The sequence below is a fragment of the Camelus dromedarius genome, chromosome 24 (genome assembly GCF_036321535.1).
Source record: "Camelus dromedarius isolate mCamDro1 chromosome 24, mCamDro1.pat, whole genome shotgun sequence".
In the NCBI taxonomy this organism is placed as follows: Eukaryota; Metazoa; Chordata; class Mammalia; order Artiodactyla; family Camelidae; genus Camelus; species Camelus dromedarius.
Genome location: NC_087459.1, coordinates 28,587,746 through 28,610,872, shown reverse-complemented (window position 1 = coordinate 28,610,872; position 23,127 = coordinate 28,587,746). Strand labels below are relative to the sequence as shown.

At 62.5% G+C, this 23,127-nt stretch overlaps 3 protein-coding genes across 3 annotated transcripts in view; all 3 read left to right on the top strand.

The window, feature by feature from the left end:
* The window catches only part of LOC135319254 (mucin-3B-like), a 36,976-nt gene extending 22,063 nt beyond the window's left edge, over positions 1-14,913 (top strand). The window contains exons 23-37 of the mRNA XM_064478759.1: positions 85-931; positions 1,070-1,782; positions 2,047-2,899; positions 3,038-3,750; positions 4,015-4,861; positions 5,000-5,712; positions 5,977-6,829; positions 6,968-7,680; positions 7,945-8,797; positions 8,936-9,648; positions 9,913-10,765; positions 10,904-11,616; positions 11,881-12,733; positions 12,872-14,713; positions 14,836-14,913. Of these exons, the coding sequence (XP_064334829.1) occupies positions 85-931; positions 1,070-1,782; positions 2,047-2,899; positions 3,038-3,750; positions 4,015-4,861; positions 5,000-5,712; positions 5,977-6,829; positions 6,968-7,680; positions 7,945-8,797; positions 8,936-9,648; positions 9,913-10,765; positions 10,904-11,616; positions 11,881-12,733; positions 12,872-14,713; positions 14,836-14,913 (12,157 nt within the window). The remainder of the gene's footprint in view (positions 1-84; positions 932-1,069; positions 1,783-2,046; positions 2,900-3,037; positions 3,751-4,014; positions 4,862-4,999; positions 5,713-5,976; positions 6,830-6,967; positions 7,681-7,944; positions 8,798-8,935; positions 9,649-9,912; positions 10,766-10,903; positions 11,617-11,880; positions 12,734-12,871; positions 14,714-14,835) is intronic.
* The window catches only part of LOC105092402 (mucin-12), a 106,138-nt gene that overhangs the window by 55,494 nt on the left and 27,517 nt on the right, over positions 1-23,127 (top strand). The gene's annotated exons all lie outside the window — the stretch shown is intronic.
* MUC3A (mucin 3A, cell surface associated) lies at positions 14,983-20,311 on the top strand. The gene is given in 10 exon segments (XM_064478758.1): positions 14,983-15,136; positions 16,084-16,199; positions 16,309-16,367; positions 16,981-17,129; positions 17,515-17,580; positions 17,941-18,103; positions 18,278-18,452; positions 18,535-18,622; positions 18,881-18,933; positions 19,101-20,311. Coding segments are annotated over 10 exon segments (1,065 nt in total). The 3' UTR covers positions 19,143-20,311.

Genomic DNA, 23,127 nt, shown 5'->3' with positions numbered 1-23,127 from the left:
CGCCCCCAACCCTAGCCCTCTCTCCACCTTGGTCACCACCATCCCCACCACCCAGGCCACGTCCACCCCTCCACCTCCCCCTAGTACTCCCAGCACCGCCACCGCCACCGCCACCGCCACCGCCACCACCACCATCACACGGGAAATCACCACTCCCGCCGACACGGCCGCCCCCGCCACCTCCATCACAACCCCTCTGCCCACCCCCTCCACGACAGGAACCACCGTGACAGCCACGGCACACCTGCGAACCACACCCACCCCGGCAGCCCCACGGAGTACCTCGGGCATCACTCCCCCAACCGCCTACTCCACGGGAGGCTCAAGCACATCTGCAGTTACCTCGCCTCTCCCTAGCCCTGCTTCCCTGCAGACATCCAGAACCCTAGCTCCGTCTCCTGAGCCTTCGGGCACGCCCACCAGCACACCCACCACCCGCTCCACATCCACCAGCCCCACTGCCTCCTTGACCATCACCACTGACCTCACCTCCACACCCACTCTCTCCAGCCTGGCCCCCACCCGCACGCGTGTCATCCCGTCCTCCCCCACCGTCCACACCACAGCCGCAACACTCAGTGCCCTCACCACCTCGGCCACGATGCCCGACACGACATCCGTGCCCCCAAGTACCCACCGCGCTGCCTCTCCCTCCGTCACTGCAGCCGCTCCCGGGACCTCTGCAGCCTCCCCTTCCACGTCCACCAGCAGTAGCAGGACCACCCCGCCCCAGGGGGCCACCGCTGCCTCCACCAGCACCAGCACCAGCACCGGCCCCGGCACCAGCACACTGCACACGACCACGCTTCCTCCCTCCAGTGACACGCCTGCACAGCCTTTCACGACACGCACTACTTCTCAGCCCCCAGTCACATCATCGGTCACCCCCAGGCGCACCGCCAGCTCCCTGGCCTCCCACGCCTCCTCTCCAGTGACCACCGATACCTTCACCTCAGCCACGAGCCTGCCTCTGTCTTCTCCTCCTGCCTCAAGCGCACGGCCAGCCCCCACTTCCGCCCCGCACCCGAGCCCTCTCTCCACCTTGGTCACCACCATCCCCACCACCCAGGCCACGTCCACCCCTCCACCTCCCACTGGGACCCCCACCCCCATCGCAACGGGAATCACCACGCCCACTGACACCGCAACCCCCGCCACCTCCGCCTCGGTCACAACCCTCTGGCCCACTCCCTCCACCACCGACACCACCGCGACGGCCACCTCACCCCTGCGAACCACACCCAGCCCGACAACACCGCACACTACTCCAGGCAGCCCGTCCTCAACCTTCTACCCCACTGGAAGCACAGTCACGTCGGCAGTGGCCTCCTCCCCCTCTACCTCTGCCGGCCCGCACACCTCCACCACCCCAGCTCCATCTTCTGCCAGTACAGGCATCTCCACCGCCACGCCAACCACCACCAACTCCACATCCACTAGGACCCCTGGCTCACTGACCACCCTGACCGGCCTCAGCTCCAGCAAGTCACCAAGCCCCACAAGTGTCATGCCCTCTTCCGGCCCCCTGCACATCCCAGGCACCACTCTCGCTGTCACCACCACCTCTGCCCCGCTGCCTGCTACCACATCCCCGCTCACAAGTGCCCACGGCACTGCCACCCCCTCCCTCACCACCAGCACTCCGGTTCCATCCGCTGGCCCCTCTCCCACGCCTGCCAGCAGGCCCAAGGCCACTCAGGCCGAGAGTAGCCCTCCGCCGGCCACGAGCAGCAGCACACTGAGCACCAGCACGGTCCCACCTAGCAAGGACATGCCCTCACAGTCCCCCAGGACAGAGAGGACTTCCGTTCCGCCAATCACCTCATCCGTCACCCCCACAAACACAGTCGGCTCCCCCACCTCCCCCACTTCCTCTCGAGGGGCCGCCAAGACCGGGACCTCATCCACGAGCCTGCCTCTGTCCTCTCCTCCTGCCTCAAGCGCAGAGCCAGTCCCCACTTCCGCCCCCAACCCTAGCCCTCTCTCCACCTTGGTCACCACCATCCCCACCACCCAGGCCACGTCCACCCCTCCACCTCCCCCTAGTACTCCCAGCACCACCACCGCCACCGCCACCGCCACCGCCACCGCCACCACCACCATCACACGGGAAATCACCACTCCCGCCGACACGGCCGCCCCCGCCACCTCCATCACAACCCCTCTGCCCACCCCCTCCACGACAGGAACCACCGTGACAGCCACGGCACACCTGCGAACCACACCCACCCCGGCAGCCCCACGGAGTACCTCGGGCATCACTCCCCCAACCGCCTACTCCACGGGAGGCTCAAGCACATCTGCAGTTACCTCGCCTCTCCCTAGCCCTGCTTCCCTGCAGACATCCAGAACCCTAGCTCCGTCTCCTGAGCCTTCGGGCACGCCCACCAGCACACCCACCACCCGCTCCACATCCACCAGCCCCACTGCCTCCTTGACCATCACCACTGACCTCACCTCCACACCCACTCTCTCCAGCCTGGCCCCCACCCGCACGCGTGTCATCCCGTCCTCCCCCACCGTCCACACCACAGCCGCAACACTCAGTGCCCTCACCACCTCGGCCACGATGCCCGACACGACATCCGTGCCCCCAAGTACCCACCGCGCTGCCTCTCCCTCCGTCACTGCAGCCGCTCCCGGGACCTCTGCAGCCTCCCCTTCCACGTCCACCAGCAGTAGCAGGACCACCCCGCCCCAGGGGGCCACCGCTGCCTCCACCAGCACCAGCACCAGCACCGGCCCCGGCACCAGCACACTGCACACGACCACGCTTCCTCCCTCCAGTGACACGCCTGCACAGCCTTTCACGACACGCACTACTTCTCAGCCCCCAGTCACATCATCGGTCACCCCCAGGCGCACCGCCAGCTCCCTGGCCTCCCACGCCTCCTCTCCAGTGACCACCGATACCTTCACCTCAGCCACGAGCCTGCCTCTGTCTTCTCCTCCTGCCTCAAGCGCACGGCCAGCCCCCACTTCCGCCCCGCACCCGAGCCCTCTCTCCACCTTGGTCACCACCATCCCCACCACCCAGGCCACGTCCACCCCTCCACCTCCCACTGGGACCCCCACCCCCATCGCAACGGGAATCACCACGCCCACTGACACCGCAACCCCCGCCACCTCCGCCTCGGTCACAACCCTCTGGCCCACTCCCTCCACCACCGACACCACCGCGACGGCCACCTCACCCCTGCGAACCACACCCAGCCCGACAACACCGCACACTACTCCAGGCAGCCCGTCCTCAACCTTCTACCCCACTGGAAGCACAGTCACGTCGGCAGTGGCCTCCTCCCCCTCTACCTCTGCCGGCCCGCACACCTCCACCACCCCAGCTCCATCTTCTGCCAGTACAGGCATCTCCACCGCCACGCCAACCACCACCAACTCCACATCCACTAGGACCCCTGGCTCACTGACCACCCTGACCGGCCTCAGCTCCAGCAAGTCACCAAGCCCCACAAGTGTCATGCCCTCTTCCGGCCCCCTGCACATCCCAGGCACCACTCTCGCTGTCACCACCACCTCTGCCCCGCTGCCTGCTACCACATCCCCGCTCACAAGTGCCCACGGCACTGCCACCCCCTCCCTCACCACCAGCACTCCGGTTCCATCCGCTGGCCCCTCTCCCACGCCTGCCAGCAGGCCCAAGGCCACTCAGGCCGAGAGTAGCCCTCCGCCGGCCACGAGCAGCAGCACACTGAGCACCAGCACGGTCCCACCTAGCAAGGACATGCCCTCACAGTCCCCCAGGACAGAGAGGACTTCCGTTCCGCCAATCACCTCATCCGTCACCCCCACAAACACAGTCGGCTCCCCCACCTCCCCCACTTCCTCTCGAGGGGCCGCCAAGACCGGGACCTCATCCACGAGCCTGCCTCTGTCCTCTCCTCCTGCCTCAAGCGCAGAGCCAGTCCCCACTTCCGCCCCCAACCCTAGCCCTCTCTCCACCTTGGTCACCACCATCCCCACCACCCAGGCCACGTCCACCCCTCCACCTCCCCCTAGTACTCCCAGCACCGCCACCGCCACCGCCACCGCCACCGCCACCACCACCATCACACGGGAAATCACCACTCCCGCCGACACGGCCGCCCCCGCCACCTCCATCACAACCCCTCTGCCCACCCCCTCCACGACAGGAACCACCGTGACAGCCACGGCACACCTGCGAACCACACCCACCCCGGCAGCCCCACGGAGTACCTCGGGCATCACTCCCCCAACCGCCTACTCCACGGGAGGCTCAAGCACATCTGCAGTTACCTCGCCTCTCCCTAGCCCTGCTTCCCTGCAGACATCCAGAACCCTAGCTCCGTCTCCTGAGCCTTCGGGCACGCCCACCAGCACACCCACCACCCGCTCCACATCCACCAGCCCCACTGCCTCCTTGACCATCACCACTGACCTCACCTCCACACCCACTCTCTCCAGCCTGGCCCCCACCCGCACGCGTGTCATCCCGTCCTCCCCCACCGTCCACACCACAGCCGCAACACTCAGTGCCCTCACCACCTCGGCCACGATGCCCGACACGACATCCGTGCCCCCAAGTACCCACCGCGCTGCCTCTCCCTCCGTCACTGCAGCCGCTCCCGGGACCTCTGCAGCCTCCCCTTCCACGTCCACCAGCAGTAGCAGGACCACCCCGCCCCAGGGGGCCACCGCTGCCTCCACCAGCACCAGCACCAGCACCGGCCCCGGCACCAGCACACTGCACACGACCACGCTTCCTCCCTCCAGTGACACGCCTGCACAGCCTTTCACGACACGCACTACTTCTCAGCCCCCAGTCACATCATCGGTCACCCCCAGGCGCACCGCCAGCTCCCTGGCCTCCCACGCCTCCTCTCCAGTGACCACCGATACCTTCACCTCAGCCACGAGCCTGCCTCTGTCTTCTCCTCCTGCCTCAAGCGCACGGCCAGCCCCCACTTCCGCCCCGCACCCGAGCCCTCTCTCCACCTTGGTCACCACCATCCCCACCACCCAGGCCACGTCCACCCCTCCACCTCCCACTGGGACCCCCACCCCCATCGCAACGGGAATCACCACGCCCACTGACACCGCAACCCCCGCCACCTCCGCCTCGGTCACAACCCTCTGGCCCACTCCCTCCACCACCGACACCACCGCGACGGCCACCTCACCCCTGCGAACCACACCCAGCCCGACAACACCGCACACTACTCCAGGCAGCCCGTCCTCAACCTTCTACCCCACTGGAAGCACAGTCACGTCGGCAGTGGCCTCCTCCCCCTCTACCTCTGCCGGCCCGCACACCTCCACCACCCCAGCTCCATCTTCTGCCAGTACAGGCATCTCCACCGCCACGCCAACCACCACCAACTCCACATCCACTAGGACCCCTGGCTCACTGACCACCCTGACCGGCCTCAGCTCCAGCAAGTCACCAAGCCCCACAAGTGTCATGCCCTCTTCCGGCCCCCTGCACATCCCAGGCACCACTCTCGCTGTCACCACCACCTCTGCCCCGCTGCCTGCTACCACATCCCCGCTCACAAGTGCCCACGGCACTGCCACCCCCTCCCTCACCACCAGCACTCCGGTTCCATCCGCTGGCCCCTCTCCCACGCCTGCCAGCAGGCCCAAGGCCACTCAGGCCGAGAGTAGCCCTCCGCCGGCCACGAGCAGCAGCACACTGAGCACCAGCACGGTCCCACCTAGCAAGGACATGCCCTCACAGTCCCCCAGGACAGAGAGGACTTCCGTTCCGCCAATCACCTCATCCGTCACCCCCACAAACACAGTCGGCTCCCCCACCTCCCCCACTTCCTCTCGAGGGGCCGCCAAGACCGGGACCTCATCCACGAGCCTGCCTCTGTCCTCTCCTCCTGCCTCAAGCGCAGAGCCAGTCCCCACTTCCGCCCCCAACCCTAGCCCTCTCTCCACCTTGGTCACCACCATCCCCACCACCCAGGCCACGTCCACCCCTCCACCTCCCCCTAGTACTCCCAGCACCGCCACCGCCACCGCCACCGCCACCGCCACCGCCACCACCACCATCACACGGGAAATCACCACTCCCGCCGACACGGCCGCCCCCGCCACCTCCATCACAACCCCTCTGCCCACCCCCTCCACGACAGGAACCACCGTGACAGCCACGGCACACCTGCGAACCACACCCACCCCGGCAGCCCCACGGAGTACCTCGGGCATCACTCCCCCAACCGCCTACTCCACGGGAGGCTCAAGCACATCTGCAGTTACCTCGCCTCTCCCTAGCCCTGCTTCCCTGCAGACATCCAGAACCCTAGCTCCGTCTCCTGAGCCTTCGGGCACGCCCACCAGCACACCCACCACCCGCTCCACATCCACCAGCCCCACTGCCTCCTTGACCATCACCACTGACCTCACCTCCACACCCACTCTCTCCAGCCTGGCCCCCACCCGCACGCGTGTCATCCCGTCCTCCCCCACCGTCCACACCACAGCCGCAACACTCAGTGCCCTCACCACCTCGGCCACGATGCCCGACACGACATCCGTGCCCCCAAGTACCCACCGCGCTGCCTCTCCCTCCGTCACTGCAGCCGCTCCCGGGACCTCTGCAGCCTCCCCTTCCACGTCCACCAGCAGTAGCAGGACCACCCCGCCCCAGGGGGCCACCGCTGCCTCCACCAGCACCAGCACCAGCACCGGCCCCGGCACCAGCACACTGCACACGACCACGCTTCCTCCCTCCAGTGACACGCCTGCACAGCCTTTCACGACACGCACTACTTCTCAGCCCCCAGTCACATCATCGGTCACCCCCAGGCGCACCGCCAGCTCCCTGGCCTCCCACGCCTCCTCTCCAGTGACCACCGATACCTTCACCTCAGCCACGAGCCTGCCTCTGTCTTCTCCTCCTGCCTCAAGCGCACGGCCAGCCCCCACTTCCGCCCCGCACCCGAGCCCTCTCTCCACCTTGGTCACCACCATCCCCACCACCCAGGCCACGTCCACCCCTCCACCTCCCACTGGGACCCCCACCCCCATCGCAACGGGAATCACCACGCCCACTGACACCGCAACCCCCGCCACCTCCGCCTCGGTCACAACCCTCTGGCCCACTCCCTCCACCACCGACACCACCGCGACGGCCACCTCACCCCTGCGAACCACACCCAGCCCGACAACACCGCACACTACTCCAGGCAGCCCGTCCTCAACCTTCTACCCCACTGGAAGCACAGTCACGTCGGCAGTGGCCTCCTCCCCCTCTACCTCTGCCGGCCCGCACACCTCCACCACCCCAGCTCCATCTTCTGCCAGTACAGGCATCTCCACCGCCACGCCAACCGCCACCAACTCCACATCCACTAGGACCCCTGGCTCACTGACCACCCTGACCGGCCTCAGCTCCAGCAAGTCACCAAGCCCCACAAGTGTCATGCCCTCTTCCGGCCCCCTGCACATCCCAGGCACCACTCTCGCTGTCACCACCACCTCTGCCCCGCTGCCTGCTACCACATCCCCGCTCACAAGTGCCCACGGCACTGCCACCCCCTCCCTCACCACCAGCACTCCGGTTCCATCCGCTGGCCCCTCTCCCACGCCTGCCAGCAGGCCCAAGGCCACTCAGGCCGAGAGTAGCCCTCCGCCGGCCACGAGCAGCAGCACACTGAGCACCAGCACGGTCCCACCTAGCAAGGACATGCCCTCACAGTCCCCCAGGACAGAGAGGACTTCCGTTCCGCCAATCACCTCATCCGTCACCCCCACAAACACAGTCGGCTCCCCCACCTCCCCCACTTCCTCTCGAGGGGCCGCCAAGACCGGGACCTCATCCACGAGCCTGCCTCTGTCCTCTCCTCCTGCCTCAAGCGCAGAGCCAGTCCCCACTTCCGCCCCCAACCCTAGCCCTCTCTCCACCTTGGTCACCACCATCCCCACCACCCAGGCCACGTCCACCCCTCCACCTCCCCCTAGTACTCCCAGCACCGCCACCGCCACCGCCACCGCCACCGCCACCGCCACCACCACCATCACACGGGAAATCACCACTCCCGCCGACACGGCCGCCCCCGCCACCTCCATCACAACCCCTCTGCCCACCCCCTCCACGACAGGAACCACCGTGACAGCCACGGCACACCTGCGAACCACACCCACCCCGGCAGCCCCACGGAGTACCTCGGGCATCACTCCCCCAACCGCCTACTCCACGGGAGGCTCAAGCACATCTGCAGTTACCTCGCCTCTCCCTAGCCCTGCTTCCCTGCAGACATCCAGAACCCTAGCTCCGTCTCCTGAGCCTTCGGGCACGCCCACCAGCACACCCACCACCCGCTCCACATCCACCAGCCCCACTGCCTCCTTGACCATCACCACTGACCTCACCTCCACACCCACTCTCTCCAGCCTGGCCCCCACCCGCACGCGTGTCATCCCGTCCTCCCCCACCGTCCACACCACAGCCGCAACACTCAGTGCCCTCACCACCTCGGCCACGATGCCCGACACGACATCCGTGCCCCCAAGTACCCACCGCGCTGCCTCTCCCTCCGTCACTGCAGCCGCTCCCGGGACCTCTGCAGCCTCCCCTTCCACGTCCACCAGCAGTAGCAGGACCACCCCGCCCCAGGGGGCCACCGCTGCCTCCACCAGCACCAGCACCAGCACCGGCCCCGGCACCAGCACACTGCACACGACCACGCTTCCTCCCTCCAGTGACACGCCTGCACAGCCTTTCACGACACGCACTACTTCTCAGCCCCCAGTCACATCATCGGTCACCCCCAGGCGCACCGCCAGCTCCCTGGCCTCCCACGCCTCCTCTCCAGTGACCACCGATACCTTCACCTCAGCCACGAGCCTGCCTCTGTCTTCTCCTCCTGCCTCAAGCGCACGGCCAGCCCCCACTTCCGCCCCGCACCCGAGCCCTCTCTCCACCTTGGTCACCACCATCCCCACCACCCAGGCCACGTCCACCCCTCCACCTCCCACTGGGACCCCCACCCCCATCGCAACGGGAATCACCACGCCCACTGACACCGCAACCCCCGCCACCTCCGCCTCGGTCACAACCCTCTGGCCCACTCCCTCCACCACCGACACCACCGCGACGGCCACCTCACCCCTGCGAACCACACCCAGCCCGACAACACCGCACACTACTCCAGGCAGCCCGTCCTCAACCTTCTACCCCACTGGAAGCACAGTCACGTCGGCAGTGGCCTCCTCCCCCTCTACCTCTGCCGGCCCGCACACCTCCACCACCCCAGCTCCATCTTCTGCCAGTACAGGCATCTCCACCGCCACGCCAACCACCACCAACTCCACATCCACTAGGACCCCTGGCTCACTGACCACCCTGACCGGCCTCAGCTCCAGCAAGTCACCAAGCCCCACAAGTGTCATGCCCTCTTCCGGCCCCCTGCACATCCCAGGCACCACTCTCGCTGTCACCACCACCTCTGCCCCGCTGCCTGCTACCACATCCCCGCTCACAAGTGCCCACGGCACTGCCACCCCCTCCCTCACCACCAGCACTCCGGTTCCATCCGCTGGCCCCTCTCCCACGCCTGCCAGCAGGCCCAAGGCCACTCAGGCCGAGAGTAGCCCTCCGCCGGCCACGAGCAGCAGCACACTGAGCACCAGCACGGTCCCACCTAGCAAGGACATGCCCTCACAGTCCCCCAGGACAGAGAGGACTTCCGTTCCGCCAATCACCTCATCCGTCACCCCCACAAACACAGTCGGCTCCCCCACCTCCCCCACTTCCTCTCGAGGGGCCGCCAAGACCGGGACCTCATCCACGAGCCTGCCTCTGTCCTCTCCTCCTGCCTCAAGCGCAGAGCCAGTCCCCACTTCCGCCCCCAACCCTAGCCCTCTCTCCACCTTGGTCACCACCATCCCCACCACCCAGGCCACGTCCACCCCTCCACCTCCCCCTAGTACTCCCAGCACCGCCACCGCCACCGCCACCGCCACCGCCACCGCCACCACCACCATCACACGGGAAATCACCACTCCCGCCGACACGGCCGCCCCCGCCACCTCCATCACAACCCCTCTGCCCACCCCCTCCACGACAGGAACCACCGTGACAGCCACGGCACACCTGCGAACCACACCCACCCCGGCAGCCCCACGGAGTACCTCGGGCATCACTCCCCCAACCGCCTACTCCACGGGAGGCTCAAGCACATCTGCAGTTACCTCGCCTCTCCCTAGCCCTGCTTCCCTGCAGACATCCAGAACCCTAGCTCCGTCTCCTGAGCCTTCGGGCACGCCCACCAGCACACCCACCACCCGCTCCACATCCACCAGCCCCACTGCCTCCTTGACCATCACCACTGACCTCACCTCCACACCCACTCTCTCCAGCCTGGCCCCCACCCGCACGCGTGTCATCCCGTCCTCCCCCACCGTCCACACCACAGCCGCAACACTCAGTGCCCTCACCACCTCGGCCACGATGCCCGACACGACATCCGTGCCCCCAAGTACCCACCGCGCTGCCTCTCCCTCCGTCACTGCAGCCGCTCCCGGGACCTCTGCAGCCTCCCCTTCCACGTCCACCAGCAGTAGCAGGACCACCCCGCCCCAGGGGGCCACCGCTGCCTCCACCAGCACCAGCACCAGCACCGGCCCCGGCACCAGCACACTGCACACGACCACGCTTCCTCCCTCCAGTGACACGCCTGCACAGCCTTTCACGACACGCACTACTTCTCAGCCCCCAGTCACATCATCGGTCACCCCCAGGCGCACCGCCAGCTCCCTGGCCTCCCACGCCTCCTCTCCAGTGACCACCGATACCTTCACCTCAGCCACGAGCCTGCCTCTGTCTTCTCCTCCTGCCTCAAGCGCACGGCCAGCCCCCACTTCCGCCCCGCACCCGAGCCCTCTCTCCACCTTGGTCACCACCATCCCCACCACCCAGGCCACGTCCACCCCTCCACCTCCCACTGGGACCCCCACCCCCATCGCAACGGGAATCACCACGCCCACTGACACCGCAACCCCCGCCACCTCCGCCTCGGTCACAACCCTCTGGCCCACTCCCTCCACCACCGACACCACCGCGACGGCCACCTCACCCCTGCGAACCACACCCAGCCCGACAACACCGCACACTACTCCAGGCAGCCCGTCCTCAACCTTCTACCCCACTGGAAGCACAGTCACGTCGGCAGTGGCCTCCTCCCCCTCTACCTCTGCCGGCCCGCACACCTCCACCACCCCAGCTCCATCTTCTGCCAGTACAGGCATCTCCACCGCCACGCCAACCGCCACCAACTCCACATCCACTAGGACCCCTGGCTCACTGACCACCCTGACCGGCCTCAGCTCCAGCAAGTCACCAAGCCCCACAAGTGTCATGCCCTCTTCCGGCCCCCTGCACATCCCAGGCACCACTCTCGCTGTCACCACCACCTCTGCCCCGCTGCCTGCTACCACATCCCCGCTCACAAGTGCCCACGGCACTGCCACCCCCTCCCTCACCACCAGCACTCCGGTTCCATCCGCTGGCCCCTCTCCCACGCCTGCCAGCAGGCCCAAGGCCACTCAGGCCGAGAGTAGCCCTCCGCCGGCCACGAGCAGCAGCACACTGAGCACCAGCACGGTCCCACCTAGCAAGGACATGCCCTCACAGTCCCCCAGGACAGAGAGGACTTCCGTTCCGCCAATCACCTCATCCGTCACCCCCACAAACACAGTTGGCTCCCCCACCTCCCCCACTTCCTCTCGAGGGGCCGCCAAGACCGGGACCTCATCCACGAGCCTGCCTCTGTCCTCTCCTCCTGCCTCAAGCGCAGAGCCAGTCCCCACTTCCGCCCCCAACCCTAGCCCTCTCTCCACCTTGGTCACCACCATCCCCACCACCCAGGCCACGTCCACCCCTCCACCTCCCCCTAGTACTCCCAGCACCGCCACCGCCACCGCCACCGCCACCGCCACCGCCACCACCACCATCACACGGGAAATCACCACTCCCGCCGACACGGCCGCCCCCGCCACCTCCATCACAACCCCTCTGCCCACCCCCTCCACGACAGGAACCACCGTGACAGCCACGGCACACCTGCGAACCACACCCACCCCGGCAGCCCCACGGAGTACCTCGGGCATCACTCCCCCAACCGCCTACTCCACGGGAGGCTCAAGCACATCTGCAGTTACCTCGCCTCTCCCTAGCCCTGCTTCCCTGCAGACATCCAGAACCCTAGCTCCGTCTCCTGAGCCTTCGGGCACGCCCACCAGCACACCCACCACCCGCTCCACATCCACCAGCCCCACTGCCTCCTTGACCATCACCACTGACCTCACCTCCACACCCACTCTCTCCAGCCTGGCCCCCACCCGCACGCGTGTCATCCCGTCCTCCCCCACCGTCCACACCACAGCCGCAACACTCAGTGCCCTCACCACCTCGGCCACGATGCCCGACACGACATCCGTGCCCCCAAGTACCCACCGCGCTGCCTCTCCCTCCGTCACTGCAGCCGCTCCCGGGACCTCTGCAGCCTCCCCTTCCACGTCCACCAGCAGTAGCAGGACCACCCCGCCCCAGGGGGCCACCGCTGCCTCCACCAGCACCAGCACCAGCACCGGCCCCGGCACCAGCACACTGCACACGACCACGCTTCCTCCCTCCAGTGACACGCCTGCACAGCCTTTCACGACACGCACTACTTCTCAGCCCCCAGTCACATCATCGGTCACCCCCAGGCGCACCGCCAGCTCCCTGGCCTCCCACGCCTCCTCTCCAGTGACCACCGATACCTTCACCTCAGCCACGAGCCTGCCTCTGTCTTCTCCTCCTGCCTCAAGCGCACGGCCAGCCCCCACTTCCGCCCCGCACCCGAGCCCTCTCTCCACCTTGGTCACCACCATCCCCACCACCCAGGCCACGTCCACCCCTCCACCTCCCACTGGGACCCCCACCCCCATCGCAACGGGAATCACCACGCCCACTGACACCGCAACCCCCGCCACCTCCGCCTCGGTCACAACCCTCTGGCCCACTCCCTCCACCACCGACACCACCGCGACGGCCACCTCACCCCTGCGAACCACACCCAGCCCGACAACACCGCACACTACTCCAGGCAGCCCGTCCTCAACCTTCTACCCCACTGGAAGCACAGTCACGTCGGCAGTGGCCTCCTCCCCCTCTACCTCTGCCGGCCCGCACACCTCCACCACCCCAGCTCCATCTTCTGCCAGTACAGGCATCTCCACCGCCACACCAACCACCACCAACTCCACATCCACTAGGACCCCTGGCTCACTGACCACCCTGACCGGCCTCAGCTCCAGCAAGTCACCAAGCCCCACAAGTGTCATGCCCTCTTCCGGCCCCCTGCACATCCCAGGCACCACTCTCGCTGTCACCACCACCTCTGCCCCGCTGCCTGCTACCACATCCCCGCTCACAAGTGCCCACGGCACTGCCACCCCCTCCCTCACCACCAGCACTCCGGTTCCATCCGCTGGCCCCTCTCCCACGCCTGCCAGCAGGCCCAAGGCCACTCAGGCCGAGAGTAGCCCTCCGCCGGCCACGAGCAGCAGCACACTGAGCACCAGCACGGTCCCACCTAGCAAGGACATGCCCTCACAGTCCCCCAGGACAGAGAGGACTTCCGTTCCGCCAATCACCTCATCCGTCACCCCCACAAACACAGTCGGCTCCCCCACCTCCCCCACTTCCTCTCGAGGGACCGCCAAGACCGGGACCTCATCCACGAGCCTGCCTCTGTCCTCTCCTCCTGCCTCAAGCGCAGAGCCAGTCCCCACTTCCGCCCCCAACCCTAGCCCTCTCTCCACCTTGGTCACCACCATCCCCACCACCCAGGCCACGTCCACCCCTCCACCTCCCCCTAGTACTCCCAGCAGTGCCACCGCCATCGCCTCCGCCGCCGCCGCTGCCGCCACCACCAACATCACCACCATCATCACACCGGAAGGCACCATTCCCGATCCGTCGGCCCGCGCCACCTCCATCATAAACACTATGCCCACCCCGTTTACTAATGTAAGAACCACGACAGTCAGCGTAGTGCCAACCTCTGTCTCCGATACATCTTCAGGGATTAATTCTAGTGTTTCTTCCTCTTTGTCTTTCCTTAGTGTCCGTACGTCTACAAATGCAATAAGTACTCCTTTTAGTACTATTATCTCATCCTCAGTTCCACCCGTCACAATGTTTTCTTCTCATTCTGTTGGTAGTCGTTCAGTGCTTAGTAGTAAAACTAAAGCTTTTCCTACCTCGTCACGTATCCCCAACAGAGATAGCTTAGGGTCCACTTCTGTGACTGCTGTTCTTTCTTCATCTTCTTCTGAAACGTCAAGTATTTCTCCAACCGTATCATCTCCAGTTACCTCTTCTACTGCAACAACCACTGTTTTGACTGTTTCTTCTATGACACAATGTCCCGAATCTATCTCTGTTACAATAGTGTCTTCGTCTCCCACTGCACCATGCATGCAAATGGAACAAAATACTCAAGTTTCTTCTCCGCACACTATCCCGTTATCTGTTTTTACCTCTACTACTGAAATGGCCACCTCTGTTAGTTCCATCCCCATGAGATCTATTTTTCCTTCAAAATTGGATACTTCGTCAGAAACTGAGCCCTCCAACATAACTGATGCTCCTAGTTCTATCAGCCCTGGAACTGTCCCCTTTAACACCGTTTTGATGAGCACACAAAGAGCCATCATCGGGACGAAAATGAACCTGCACTTAGTAACTACCACACGTGCACCTGGCTTCAGTCGCCTCCCGCTGATCACAAAACCAAGGAGCAGATATTCAACCACCATGTTGACTTCAAGCAAGTTTACCAGCCGCACCCCATCCACTACCAGGAATTCAGGGATACCGGTGGCCACCCTTCCATCACCCAGGACAACTTCGACCAGTATTCAGATGACCATGCAGGCTAGATTGAACGGCATCCCAGGTTGGATCTCCTGCCTCCTTGTTGCCTTTCCTCCATCTCCTGCTAAATTCCCATGATCAAGGTCAGTCCTGTTTCAAACATCCCCTTTTTCCTGTGCTACCCAGGCCCTTGTTACAATGGTGGCACCTGGATTCAGGGTAGCTGCTCCTGCCCCAGAACTTTCTATGGCTCCCTCTGCCAGTTTGCCGTGGAACAGATGGATATAGGTGAGTTGCTCTCTGCACTTTCTCTTAGTAGTTGCCACTTGCTGTCCCTGAGCCCAGCCACTTTGCCCAGTCACTTCATCCCTGCCCTCTTCCCCATGCTCCCCACTACCCCATACCACGCCTCCTTTTCCCCTTCACCTCCAGGAGGTAGCCAGGGCCATGCTCTTTCCCGGGACCTCCACTCTGTCTGGGCTGATTGGAGGTATATTGTTTTCTGCTGTAATAAATTACCATAAACTTAGCAGACGAACAATACAAATTTTTTATTTTACATTTCTGTAGGCTAGAAGTCTGACATGAGTCTTCCTGGGTTAAATCAAGGTGTCAGCAGGGCTGTGGTCTTTCTGGAGGCTCAACAAGGGAATCCATTTCTTTGCTCTTTCCAGTTTCCCGACCCTCCCACATTCCTTGTTTCAGGGACCCCTTTTTCCATCTTTGACACCAGGAACAGTGCATTTCTGTGCCTTTTTCCATACTCACATCTTCCTCTGACTGATTCTGACTTCTGCCTCCCTCTTCCGCTGCTAAGGACCCTGCGACTAAGCTGGGCCCACCCAGATAATTCATGTTAATTTTCCATATTAATGTCAGCTGATTAGTACCCTTAACTTCATCGGTAACTTTGAATCCTCCTTGCCATGAAGCATAATATATTTACAGGTTCTTGGAATTAGGTGTCGGCATCTTTAGGGGTCATTATTCTGCTTCCCACTGGGGCAGATGAGGGAGAGACCACTGGCCTGACTGCTGTACATCCCAACTTCCATTGTTTTCCTCATCTCAGGGAACTCATCACAGAATTCCTACCTCTCTCCCTCCTGCTCTTTAGTCAGTCCTCAGGGGACATGGAGAGGGGCAGCAGAAGCAGCCTCTGGGTTGGGGTGGTGGTGGTGACATCAGACAGGAGTGGATGGTGAAGTGACCACAGCAGGGCATGTTGTGCGCAGACACAGTGGACGCTGAAGTGGGTATGGAGGTATCTGTCAACCAGGAATTCTCCTCGGACCTCAAAGACAACACTTCTCAGTCCTACAAGAATTTCAGCAACAGCTTCCTGGATCAGGTGAGGGGGAAGGCAAGCAAACACAAAGGTCCTCCCCTGGAGCTGGGCACCCCTGGGTGCCCTCTGGCCTGGAGGTTCAGACATGAGCCCAGAAATCTTGGCATTTCAGATACAGAGAATTTACCAAAATGTGCAGGGGTTCAAGGATGTGAAGATCCTGTCCCTGAGGTACGAGACCCTTCTGGGGCAGAGGAGGGAGTGTCAAGGGGGGGGGAAGGTGATACAAAGGAGGACTGGAGAATCCATCCCTTGCTTTAGGAACCATCGGATTTCATAAAGAGAGGGGTGGAGGGAGGATGCCAGGGAACCCCTCCATGGGGGGTATTTTGTGATCATTTTCTAGATCATTTCTCTGTCGGGGGGATGCCACCCCTCTTCTTGAAGCACGTTGGAAGGAGAATGATCGCATGGGACATGCCTGAGGGTTGGTAGGAAGCCTGGTGTCTGGACCATAGCTGGTCTCTTTCTGGTTGGCACCTAGTCTGCTGAATGGGTTAGAAGAGTGAGGCAGAGTGTCCAGGAGGCCCTGGTTTGATTATGGCTTGATGCAGTGCAAAGAGAATGTCAATCATTCTTTGTCTCACCTACCCAGACTGATAAATGCAGAGATGCTGGCAACCCCTTCTGGATGTAATGTATCCAGAATGCCAATGCATTGCCTCTGCCCCTATACCCCCAACACCCATATATTTGTGGTTGGTCCAGAAGTGCCCTTCTAAAGACCTATGTAGCCTGGCCCTGGGCACTTCTTGAGGGCCTCCTGCCCCCTCGCCCCCCTCAGGAATGGCAGCATTGTGGTGGACTATCTGGTTCGGCTAGAGTTACCCTTCAGCCTCCAACTGGAGAGTGAGTATGAGAAGGTGAAGATAGCCCTGAAGGAGGAGCTCCAGAATGTCAGCCAAGATGGGAACAGCTGCCAGAATGACCAGGGTGAGCAGAGACTGAGGGCCTTGGCCTGGAGGGAGGGGTCAGGGTCACCCCCACCATCCCAGCCTGCTCCAGCTCAGACAGGGGCCTCCTTGGGATCAGGTGCCAGCACTGCGGTACTTCTGGCAGGTTGGGAGAGGAGACACAGGTCTACAGCCAACTGGGTCAAGGATGGAGCTGAGAAGGGGCTTGCCAAAACCTGGGGGCTGCAGAAGAGACAGTTTCACTCAAGATTTCCAGGGTGGCTGAGGGTCCCTGATTATTTGGGGGAGATGAGGAAGGCCAAAAGGGCTCTCCCTTATGGCCCATCCACACCTCCCCCATACTGACAGACCCTTCTCTGTGCCTCCCCCAATTCTTCCTGTACCTGTGTGGTTCTCCCCCCAAGTCCTGTGTTTTAAGCCTGATTCCATCAAGTTGAACAACATCACCAGGACGGAGCTGTCCCCAGAAGGTGAGAGGTGGGGCAAAGGACTGAGTGGCCCCAGGAAGCCGTGACCCCTCCCACAAGGGACATCTGTCCCTAGAGAGGAGGGGGAGACCTTTCGGGGTGGCAAGTGATGTGACCCCCACAGGGCTGCCTCCCTGGCCCTTGTTAGCAGCTTCCACCTGAGGGCCAGCAGGGGAGGTGAGGAGCGGGTAAGAGGCCTGCCCTCCCCTCCCCTCATCTAATCCCAGAGTGTACCCCTTGACACCCCACCTTCGGGAATCCATTTTCAGGAAGTCCTCATCCATTTTCAGAGTCATCATAGCCAGACCCCAGAGTAGAGTGGATGAGGTCTTTGTCTTTGCAACCCCCTATCTACCCCTCCAGCCATCTGTAGCCGCGCTGCTGCCGAGGGCTACGAGGATTTCTACTTCCCCTTGCTGGTGGAGAACCGGCTCCGCTGTGTCACCAAATGCACGAGGGGCGTGGACGGCGCCATCGATTGTCATCAGGGCCAGTGTCTTCTGGAGAGGAGCGGTCCTGCTTGCCGGTGAGGCCCCGCCCACAATCAGGCGGGCCAATCACCCGACTTCACCCAACCGGCCCCGCCCGAGGCCCCGCCCACTGGCCCCGTCCACCTGCCAGCCCCAGCGTGCTCTAGGGGCGCCAGTGGACCAGGCCCGGGAGGTGGTGATGGTATGTGACCTGTGACCCCCTCCCCCAGCTGCTTCTCCACGGACACGCACTGGTTCTTGGGCCCCCGCTGCGAGGTGTCCATTCCCTGGAGGGCGCTTGTCGGGGGCCTGGCGGGGGCCTCAGCGCTGATGCTGCTGCTGGTGGCGCTGAGCGTCTTCCTGGCACGCTCCCGGAAGAGTGGCGGCCAAGGCGGAGGCCGGTGAGTGAGCTTGGGGCGGAAGGGTGAGGGTGGCACAGGGGTCCCAGATAGGGCGGCCCTGTGCTGATGGCGGCGCTCCGACACAGTCCTGGGATGACAGAAAGTGGTTCGAGACCTGGGATGAGAATACCGTGGGGACTTTTTTAAAGTTGGGCTTCGAGGATGACGGAACAGGTGAGTCCTGCCACCTGGGGAAGGGGACAAGGACGCCCCCCTTGGGGGAGCTTGAGCAGGACTGGATGACCTCTCTTGCCCAGGGCAGGCATATACATCTTGTCCCCAATCTTGTGCCCTTGCTTCCCTGCACCCCTTCTAGTGCCCAGGTCCTGCACAGGCCATCCTGGCAGGGCAGGCACAGGGGCACAGGAGCCCCCTGAGGCCCTGCCTTCCTAACATTTCCTTCCTTCCCCCTTTCTCCTCTTTTCTCTCTAGTCAAGGATGGAGACTTCCATGTGGCTTTGGAGAATGTGGACAGCAATGTGAGGGTGAGAGGCCAAGGAGGGGTGATAGTAAGCTCTCCCAGGCATCCAGTTCCAGATGGCCCTCTCCCAGAGGGCAGGGCTGGGCTGGGTCCAGGAGGCAGTGACTTCCCAGCCAGCCCCAGGAGGGTGGCTCCCTGTTCTCACTCTGTGTCTCACGAATTCTGTGGCAGATGCACATCCACAGATCTGAAGTGACCTCGTCCTCGCTGTGAGTCCCGCACTACCTTCTCCATCCCGTCCCGGGCAGCGGAAAGAACCATCTGCATTGCATTTCAAGAGGTGGCCAAGGACTTGTGCAGCTGTCTGCTGGTTTCCCTGGGCAAAATCAGACTCTCCCCCAACCCCCTTCCTTCTCCCAATTTGGGTGAAACCCATCTGGAGACTCAGTTCAAATCCAGGCTCTTCCACTGTGGGACCTTGGGCAAGTCAGTAACTTCTCTGAACCTCAGTTTCATCACCTGTAAAATGAATGCGGCACATTCGTCCTGATACCTGGTGGAATTACTGTGAAAACCAGATATGCTTGGTCAGACCTCTGTCCCAGTGCACCTTCCTGTGTCGGCCCTCATGCTTATATGGCTTCTCTTAGATCCTCAAGCCCCACATCCTTCCCTGGGTCTCAGGCCTCTATCTCTCATTTTCCAGTGTACATCCCCATGGCCTGTTCCTCACCCCACACCTGCAGCCAGCCTGCAGCCCGCCCTCCCCACCCTCTGTGTGTGACCCCCTGCTGTTCTCCTTGCTCCCTTCAAGCTCCTCTTCTGCACCCACTTAGGTCACCCCTCCCCCACCCCAGTGCCTCGCCCTGTGTCTTCCCCTAGTTTCCATATTTCCCCCTTCCCCATCTTTGTACCCTCAGCCCTAAATCCTGCCCCCATCTCAGTGCCCCAGTCCTAAATCCTCCCTCCCCCAGCCCCTGCCCTGTCCCTAGCTAAGGATGCCCTCTGCTTCTTAGGACCCCCAGCTCCATTCTGAGGCCTCATCCCTTCCTGTCACCCCAAGGGCCCTGGACCCTGGTGGATGGGGGTGGGAGGTAGGTTTCCCCAGGCCAGGTCCCCCAATCTGAGGCCCCATCCCTTCCTGTCACCCCAAGGGCCCTGGATCCTGGTGGGTGAGGCTGGGAGGTAGGTTTCCCCAAGTCCCTGAAGATGAGGGGAAGTGGGACCCCGAAGTGGAACAGCTCCCCCAGCAGCTCCTCCTCATTCCCCTAACTCTCCCTCCCCTCCCTTACTGCTTCCCCTCTTCCCACCCCCTTCTCCCCTCCCCTCCCCCTTCCTCTTCCTGGTCTCACCCCTATCCCTACAGTAACCACTGAAGCCAGAAGCCCCCTGCCTCCTTTGCAGAAAGATCTCATTTGGGGACAGGAAGTTTGCGAGTCTCCAATTCTCCCAAGTGAATATAATATAGCATTTATTGTAAATGAAACTGCTCTGTGTCTTTCTCTTGCTCATTCTCCAGTGCCTCCACTTGGTTGGGGAACAAAGACCTCAGGGGAGGGGTTGTAGGAGGGCCTGGGAGCCCCACTTTCTCCCAGCAAGAAAAAAAGGGGTCTGTGGGCAGCCCTCAGGGGCCATGACTGTCCTCAAAGGGAACAGAGAGATTGGAGGACCCATCTTCTTAGGGAGTGGGTGGGAGCAGGAGGTGGCAGCTGCTGGGTTTGTCACCTGGGCCCCTTGACGTCAGGAGCTTAGGGCTGGATCAGGGAGGTGGGTGACTCAGGCTGGGTCAGCTGTCATTTGTGCTAGGCATCCCCAAAGACCTTCAGACTACAAGCCTTTGTGTGGCAGACACAGCCTGGGGCTGCGGCCCTCTTGTTCCCACTATTGTGTGCAGCCACGCCTGCCGGACTGAAGCTGAGGGTGGTCAGGGCCGGACAAATGAGGTTCTTTAGGTGGGGGGGTGGTGTCAGAAAGTCCCCTGGGACCTTTGTCCAGGATGGGAGAGGAACTGGCAATGGCCAGTGTGAGGGTGGAGACCAGAGCCATAAAGCCCCAGGTGTGAGCGGGAGCCCCACCCAGCAGAAGCTCTAGTGGTCAGAGGTGGCCCTGGGGAAGGCACCGTGCTACTTCAGAAGGGCCAGCTGGAGGTGGATGATGAGGAAGGAAAGGCCGGAGGGGGACCTGTCAGGAGTCAGGGTGGAGGATCCTTCACTTGGCCTGGCCTGTTGCTGACAGCTTCTTCCAGGGTTCTGTCACCCCTTCCTCCATAGTCACTATCTCCTGGTACTTCTTGGCCCCCGCCTCTTAGCAACCATCACACACTCTCACCTCTGACTTCCTGTCCCTCCCTCTTGCCCTGCCCCACCCATGACTCTGCCTTCTGCTTTATAGAGACCCTGGCTGAGGGCAGTCCAGGTCTTCCAGACTTAGGCAGGAGAGTTGACCAGCTGCCCTTAGGCCAACTCCCTGTGGTCATTATGTGTCACCCACTTAGCCCCATCATCACGCCTCCACCCTGGGCCAGGTGCTGTCCTTCCCAAGGCAAAGGTCTCCGGGGTCCTTTATATAGCTGGTCCCTCCCTGGGAGGCACTTATTTCTCTGTCCCTCCTGATGAGGGAAGACCCTGCAGCCAGGACTTCACTCTCTGGGAGATGCTGGTGATCTGGATCCTACCGCTGGCTCTCTGGCTTTCTGTGCCCACTGCTGTCACACCCACAACAGGTGAGTAAGACTTGGCCCTGGGGTCCCTGGTGGTCCCAGTGTGCATTGACCTCAGGCAGGGTTGCAGCTGGCTGGCCTCCTGCCTTCCTTCCCTCCCTCACTTTGCAGGGGAGGGGGCTGCCTGAGGGCTGGACACCCAGGCTGTGCCCTCATCCTTAGGGATGCTGAAGGGGTCATCTTGGAGACCTGTGGGTGCAGAGGGAGGGGCCTGGCTTATGCTGTGCTGTTGATGGTCTGCACTAATCCCCAGGCCCGGGGCTGAGCGGGAGATGGACTCCATCCATTCTGTTCTCCAGGCTTCTCCCTGGGGGGACAGGGGGCTTTCTTCAACTAGATGGTGGTCTCAGCCTGCCCTCACCCTGGGGGCTGCACTGGCCCAAGGGTCAACTCTTTCCAAACCTCACAGAGGCACTGCACAGGCTGCCAGCCCTGGCTGGGGAGGGAAGGAGTCCATGGAGTGCCCAGAAGCTTCCCTCCTTGCTTGGGGAGAGCCTCCAGGGCTCCTGGGAAAGCCCCTCTAGTTAGAAATGGCTGAAGGGCTGAGGAGGAAACAGGCTCTTGTTGAAACTTGTCATGACCATTTGTCTGGGAAGAGACTGGTTACAAGCTGATTTCCCATGGGTTCCCACATGCAGAACAGACTTCCTGATTTCCCTGAGACAGGGAAGAGCCCCAGGGAAGGCAGGGGCAGGATGGATGCAGGGCGAGGAGCACTCAGGGAGCACGCCCAAGGTGCCAGGTGAAAGAAGAATCTCCTGAGTTGAAGGACCTGCAGGATGTGTGAGGAGGGATGGAGAGTGCGCAGGGGTCTCTGGAGCTCTGCAGGGAGGCCATGAGAGAACCCATGTGGGAACTTAGGCCCTCAGAGGCCATCTCAGCCCTCCACACCCTGACATGGTTCCTTCTCCACTACCAAGACATGTCGGGGGCAGCAGTGCAGGCTGGGAGGAGCCCAGGGGTGAGGAGCGAGGACTGGAGATGTGAACTTCAGGGATTTAGGGACATCACAAAAATATGTTAATTATATATCGATTAGCTTTAAGCTAATATACAGAGAAAAGGAAGCTATGGGTGAGGGTCAACCTTAGGAGGGGTTCCCCCTTCCCTGCTCCACAGGCAGATGCTGAGGAGAGAGATGGTGATGATGACAGTGATGAAGGACCCAAAAGTCAGTAAGCTCATTGCCTCAGTACCTCCCGCCAAGCCTATAGCAACAATTGTTGCTATATTGAAGAAGACCCTTGTTGCTTAGAATTGTATGGAAAAGATAATTGACACAGGTGAATTCAGTAGCATGCAAAATAGTCAAAAAGCATCTATCTCTGATAAATGCAGAGAGCCACCAGGAGATGGGAGGTCAAGCCAGTGGGGCCATGCCGGGGAACTCCAGAAGGTCTGATGATGCTCCGAGACCCCCTGCCCGCCACTCACAGAGGGCTCTGCTAGTTACAAAGCGATTTTACAGCATGTAGCCTTAATGACTCTCATAAAGAAGATGACGTAAGAAAGGGAAGGCAGACAGGAAAGCGAGGCTCA